At 37.8% G+C, this 7,153-nt stretch overlaps 1 protein-coding gene across 2 annotated transcripts; it reads left to right on the top strand.

Annotated features, from left to right (window-relative positions):
* The first annotated feature begins 831 nt into the window (after nucleotides 1–831).
* LOC125239093 lies at nucleotides 832–6,952 on the top strand. Of its 2 annotated transcripts, none has more exons than XM_048146576.1 (3): nucleotides 832–1,650; nucleotides 2,119–2,256; nucleotides 2,885–6,952. In XM_048146576.1, exon 3 carries the CDS (start codon nucleotides 3,050–3,052, stop codon nucleotides 6,380–6,382), a length of 3,333 nt encoding a protein of 1,110 aa, XP_048002533.1. In that variant the 5' UTR covers nucleotides 832–1,650; nucleotides 2,119–2,256; nucleotides 2,885–3,049; the 3' UTR covers nucleotides 6,383–6,952. The 2 variants fall into 2 exon arrangements, with proteins under 2 accessions (XP_048002533.1, XP_048002534.1); XM_048146577.1 differs by having other exon boundaries at nucleotides 833–1,650; nucleotides 2,885–6,950.
* The last annotated feature ends 201 nt before the right edge of the window (nucleotides 6,953–7,153 follow it).

A 7,153-nucleotide genomic window follows, 5' to 3' on the forward strand; every position in this document is an offset into this window, starting at 1 on the left:
ATAAATGAGGTAAATTTAAGTTCCAAATATCTTGTACTTAAGGCCCATTAAACAATATTTATCATTTAATCCTTTGAAATTGAGAAATTGAAAGTAAAACGAACTCAATTTTGTCTTGAAAATACATCGAAACAAGTGATCATTTCTCCGAAAATCTACATGTTATCGAAGTTATTTTAGTATATAAATAATCTGCACAATGTGCTTAAACTGCTGTTATCCATTTGTCGTTATAATATTTTATCATGATTTTTTGCCAATTTTTTGAAAACTAGCCTTCCTGTCGCTATTTTACCGGCGACGGACGCCTGCGATTTCAGTGCCGCGCCGGAGCTCGAGGAGGTAAGACGTATGTCGCTTTGGTCTCCGAGTTTTCATCGCAAACGTCGAGAATATTTTATTGTTGTGTGGGTCGGACGCCTTGTTTCTACACGGGCTATCCTCGCATTGTGTGTGTGTAAACAGCGACCAACGAGTTTGATCCTAGATCCGTAAATATTTGCTTTTGTAATACTTTGTTATGTTTAAATGTTAAAGTATTACAACGTTGTGATGATAAAAATGTGAAAATTACAATACGGTCAAGATGATAAGACACATCAAGATGGTACTCGGGATCTGATGATGGAGCCAGAAGGTGGTCACCAGTACCAGTGAACCATGTAAGTAAACGACTTCGTGTTTAGGGACACAAAAGTGTTGCAGAATGTGATTCCAAAATTAATTTGTTCAATACCTATGTATGTCTTATGACTAGCAACAACATTAATATTCATGGTTTCCATGGTAACATATGTACAATTTCTTCTTGGACAATATATCATTCGTCTCACACGTATTTCTGATTTTCTATTCATTTAAAATACTTTTTAGGACCCTAGGATATTGTTTCTTCCTTTAACATGGTCCTTCAGCCGTGGAACAAGTAAGTGTTTTATTAAAATCAGTGCGTCAATTTGAGCGAATTCCATCAAGCAAAATTTCTGTTCGTCTCGTTCGGCGTAGCAGATTTTGAAGGTGCCGCCATTGTGCCGCGCCAGCAACGTTCGACGAGCCGGCAGCAACGCGTTCTATAAACGCATCTCCGAATTTACTGCGCTGCGCTGCGAGCCATATCGCGCGCGCGTGGAAAGGAGCGACAGAAACAAACAAGTAACGTTTGGGTTTGAATGTACTTGTCAATTATTTTGTTTCAGAAAATTTGGTGAAAAAATATAGTAAATTTAGCTTGTTGTGTGTGTGCACGTTAAAAGGTTATGCATGGTGTGGTGTTTTAAAACATGGAGAAATCCGAAGAAGAGCGTCGTGCGCTTGTAGCGCGCCGGGGCGCTAAAAAAGCAGCGCTAACGAGGATTAAAAACAAAATGGACTCGACCTACGTCAATGACATCGAGATGTTGAAATTGATGATAGAGAGGGCCCAGGAGGCATTCGATGGCTATGAGCAGCTCACACTGGATGTAGGAGACCAGGAGGATCCCGAACCCATCGAAACCACATACTTCGAGTGTGTCGCCGCGATGCGAAATCGCATCGTAGAGTTGTCTGGACCTGGACCCACCTCTTCAGACGCTAGATCGGTAGCGCCAGCGACGCCCCACGTATCTTCTAAATTAAAATTACCTAATATAGAGATGCAAACTTTCTCAGGTAAATACACCGATTATAGACCTTTTATTGAAATGTTCAATGCCCTTATTCATAATAATGAAGGTTTTGACAGTGTGCAAAAGCTTTTTTACTTACGAAGCTTCCTAAAAGCTGAAGCATTTGATTTAATCAAAAACCTACCTGTCATAGGTCAAAGTTATGCCGAAGCTTTAAGAATTTTAGCAGATAGGTACGATAATAAATTTAAAATCATCAATGAACATATAAATGCATTGTTTGAGTTGCCTATGCTAACAAAATCGAGTCATAGTGCCTTGCGCTCACTGATTTCTGTAACTAAACAGCATTTAGCTGCACTAAAGAACCTAGGTGAGGCTATAGAGAAATGGGACAGCATTCTCATTTGTCTGTTAACTAAAAAACTTGACCCAATATCCAACCGTGAGTATCATTTACGTAGGGATTCTTTGATGCAACCATCCTTAAGTGACTTTTTGAAATTTCTAGAAAGTCGGGCACTTGCCCTAGAGAACAGTGAGGGACGGGGTGATACAGCAAGCGGTGCTGCGAGTAAGGTAGCTGTAGCTAAGGCAGCTTCATCATCGTTTGTCACTACTAAACCATCCCAGGACTGCCTATACTGTGGTAAGCAACATAAATTATATGCATGCCCTAAGTTTTCTCTAGCTCAATATCTGAGCGACTTGAGTTTGTTAAGGAAACAAAGCTTTGCAAAACTTGCCTTAACACTCACACAGGAAAGTGCAAATTTCATTTTAAGTGTAAGGAGTGCAAGGAAAACCACAATTCATTGCTGCATGTGAATGAAGAGAAGCCATCAGTGTCGTTGGCTAACGTTAATAATGAGCCACTGGTGTTGTTGCCAACGGTTAAGGTCAAGGTGATTTCCAAAAGCGGGAAAGAGATCATTGTCAAGGCTATGCTTGACTGTGCATCTCAGAATTCCTTTGTTACAGCAAAGCTGGCAAAGGAACTAGGTCATCCGCTCTCACCTGGAACTACTATAACTGGTGTAACTTTAAATGATAAATGCATCAAACATAGTTTGCAACTAGATATTTTCTCATGTGTTTATCCATTTAAAACAAATGTAAAACTGTTAGTGGTAGACAAGTTTACCAAGGAAATGTTGCCACAAACTGAAATTGATATTTCAAAAATTAAGATCCCTGAAAATATAACATTAGCCGATGACTCCTTTCATATCCCGAGCAAGATAGATATTTTATTGGCTGCAAATATCTTTTTTCAGTGCCTGTTGTCGCAGCCTGAGGAGCTGCGCGATCCTGATGCCGCACCCAGCTTGGTACACACACAGTTTGGTTACATTGTAGGAGGTGATGTTCCATCTTCTATTCTTAAGCGACCTGCTGTCACTCTTTTCTGTCAAGAATGTCAAACTGATATACGTGATACGATGTCCAATTTTTGGCATACAGAAAAAGTACCTGAAATATATGCGGAACATACATCTGAACAACAGCAGTGCGAAAAATTGTTCACTGAAACTGTCAAACTAGAAGATAATCAATTTACAGTTTCTTTGCCATTGAAAATACCTATCTATGATGTGAACAATACATTAGGAGATTCATTTGGGCTAGCTCTTAAAAGATTCTATAATCTAGAAAAGAGATTTCAGAAGGATCAGATGTTGTATGACGGGTATAAGGATTTCATACATGAATATATTGATTTAGGTCATGGATCATATGTTGACATTTCCTCATATGATCTTAATAAAGATCCTGTCTATTTTATGGGACATTCAGCTGTTTTGAGGCCCGATGCAGTCTCTACAAAGCTTCGTGTGGTTTTTGACGGATCAATGCTAACAAGCAATAAGATTTCACTGAATAATATTTTAATGAATGGCCCAATTGTTCAGCAGGAGTTATTTGACATACTGTTGTCTTTCAGGGTACACAAGTATTTCATTGCTTGTGACATTAGGCGTATGTTCCGCAATATATTAATTCAAAAAGAGCAGCGTTCTTTGCAAAACATTCTTTGGCGAGACACTCCAAATGAGTCAATAAAGTGTATTCAATTAAACACTGTCTCCTATGGCATGAAGTCATCTAGTTATCTTTCAACAAAATGCCTGAATGAGCTGGCCACAAGATTTGAGAGGCAATATCCTCTGGCCAGTTCGGCAATACTTAACTCGACCTATGTAGATGACATCATACATACAGAGAATAGCTTGGCAAAGATTGTTGACACACAAAACCAATTGATAGAATTACTTGCTAAAGGTAGTTTTACTTTGCATAAATGGGCAGCCAATGACCCTTCAATTTTGACAAACATTCCAGTAGAACAGCAGGTTGTTGGGGAACTGGAACTCAATAAGGACATCAAAACTTTGGGTTTAAAGTTAGATATTGACTCTGATTCTTTTAAACTTTCATGTCCAATGTCAAAAAATGTCCCTAAGACAAAAAGGCAAATTTTAAGCTATATAAGCCAGTTTTATGACCCGTTAGGTCTAGCTGGACCCGTTTTTGTCCAAGCAAAAATAATCATGCAAAAGTTGACTCAGTCTTGTACTGACTGGGACTCTGAGCCCTCACCAATGCTATTTAAAGAATGGCTAGATTTTTACAATGATTTGCAGGCAATGAAAGAGATTAAAATCAAACGAAATGTTACTGTTGACAATATTCAGTCTGCTCAGCTTGTAGCATTTGGTGATGCCTCAGTTTCTGCATATGGGACTGCTATTTATCTAAGAGTCACTGACAAGCATGGTAAAGTATCTATGTCTCTTCTTTGTTCTAAGAGTCGCATTGCATCTAAAGACAAGAAATTGACTGTGCCACGATTAGAATTAAATGCATCACTTTTAATGGCAAAATTATGCTTGAGAGCATACAATACATTAAGTAAGAAGATTTCTATTGAAAGTGTGCATCTTTTCAGTGATTCTCAGGTTGTTCTGGCATGGCAAAAAACGGATCCAACAAAGTTAAATGCTTATGTTGCTAATAGAGTCAAATTAATCAACGAATATACAAAGGGTTTTCAATGGTTGTATATAAAAACTGACCTCAATCCCTCTGACTGTTTGAGTCGAGGTGTACAACCCAGCGAACTACAAGGTAACCAACTGTGGTGGTGTGGTCCAGCTTGCATGTCTGATCCAGAGTATAAATTCACCGATGACTGTAAGAATGTACCTGACAACTTACCGGAGATCAAGCATGCAGATGGATCCAAGCCGGTGTGCATGGCATCATATCAATCGGTTTCTCTTGCAAATGATTTGTTAGATAAGTTTTCTAACATTAATAAGGCAGTAAATGTGCTTGCTTATATACAAAGGTTCTGTAAAAATGTGAGGTTGGGTTCACAAAAAGTTAAGCTTAATTTCATTACATTTAGCGAGGCCACTCAGGCATTGCATTTAATTATAAAAAATGAACAGGAAAAGTTCTTTGATAAAGAGCTAGCCTCATTGCGGGCAGGTAGGCAAGTTGCATCATATTTGCTGTCTGTCAATCCCTTCATTGATGCTAATGGCATTCTCAGAGTAGGTGGACGTTTGCAACATTCTTCCTTACCTTATAGTCAAAAGCATCAGATAATCTTACCTAAAGAGTCTAGGGTGACTCACCTTATTATTGAAAATGAACATTTGAAGCTGTTACATGCCAGTCAAAAAGAAGTGCTTAGCAATTTAAGTCAACGCTATTATATAGTAAATGGTTTGCGATTGGTAAAAAAGTTTGTAAATAAATGTCTCACATGTTTTAGACTAAAAGGTGTAACCGCAAAACAGCTGATGGGTTCATTGCCCGCTGGTAGGGTCAACATAGACCGTGCGTTTGCTAAGGTTGGCATAGACTTTGCGGGACCAATCCTAATAAAGCAGTCAAGAGTGAGAAGTGTCATCACTACAAAAGGTTACATTGCTGTGTATGTGTGCTTCGTTACCAAAGCAGTACATTTAGAGTTGGTGTCAGATCTGACTACTGATACATTCTTGGCTAGCTTCAAACGTTTCATTGCAAGACGTAATGTTCCAACCGAGGTTTATTGTGACAATGCTGCTACTTTTAAGTCAGCTAGTACTCAGTTGTCTGAGCTATATAAATTAAATAATAATAGATGTCATCAAATGCAAGTTCAAAATGTAACTGCCAAATTGGGAACAACATTCCATTTCATACCTAGTTACTCCCCTGTCTTCGGAGCCTTATGGGAAGCGGCGGTGAAAAGTTTGAAATACCATCTGAAAAGAATGTTGGGCTCACATGTTTTAACATATGAATTATTATACACACTACTTGTTCAAATTGAAGGTATTTTGAACAGTAGGCCGATAACGCCAATGTCATCAGATACAGAGGATCTTTCCTACTTAACGCCGGGGCATTTTTTAACCGGTGCTCCCTTAACTTGCTATCCTGAGCAGGATATCACGAACTTACCTGATAATAGATTAAAGTTTTGGCGGAAATGCACTGCATTGCAGCAACACTTTTGGCGATATTGGTCTAAACAATACCTAAATGTCTTGCAAAACCGTCCTAAATGGAAGACTGCTTTGCCTAATATTAAAGTAGGTGCTCTAGTTATCTTGCGTGAAATAGATACTCCACCTATGACTTGGCCTATGGCTAGAGTAACCAAGGTTTTTCCAGGTCAGGATGGGAAGGTAAGAGCCTTAGAAGTAAAAAAGGCAAATGGTAAAGTGCATACAACTTCTATTACCAAAGTTTGTATACTGCCTTTAGATGAATAATATTTTTCTTTAAACAAAATGTGTTATGTGACACTTTCATAATATGCTATGTTGATATTTAGTTCAGTGTATTATGACATGGCTAAAAATCCTACTAAATTATAACTGTTCTATGAGTAGGTAGTCATGGTATGGATTATTTATGTTGATGCTGGTTGCATCCAATGTTTATTTTGTTCTATAAAATGTGTCTTATGTTATTTACTATTTCATAACTACATCAGCAATCTTGTGAAATTGCCTACATAGCTGCTTATTAAGTTTTTTAGTAAGTGTTAACATAATTTAAATTTACAAACCTTAAAAGATTACAGTCCACTCAAATATAAAGCTGTGTAATGCAACTATGCAAGAAGCTAATAAAAATGTAGTATATTATATATTTAAGAAGCTATTGATTTCAAGCCTATTTGTTATTTTCTGTCGGCGGAGTATGTTGCAGAATGTAGTTTGTATACCTATGTATGTCTTATGACTAGCAACATTAATATTAATGGTTTCCATGGTAACATATGTACAATTTCTTCTTGGACAATATATCATTCGTCTCACACGTATTTCTGATTTTCTATTCATTTAAAATACTTTATAGGACCCTAGGACATTGTTTCTTCCTTTAACAGTGGGGTGCTGATTCCAAAATTAATGACCAATGTGGAATCTGACATTGCTGACTGTCACTTTGACACAAAAGTCGTCATGGGTGTCGTAAAATAGGTTTTAGGGGGTGCTGATTCCAAAATTAATGACCAATGTTCAATCTGACATTGC

The sequence above is a fragment of the Leguminivora glycinivorella genome, chromosome 25 (genome assembly GCF_023078275.1).
Source record: "Leguminivora glycinivorella isolate SPB_JAAS2020 chromosome 25, LegGlyc_1.1, whole genome shotgun sequence".
Taxonomy (NCBI): Eukaryota; Metazoa; Arthropoda; class Insecta; order Lepidoptera; family Tortricidae; genus Leguminivora; species Leguminivora glycinivorella.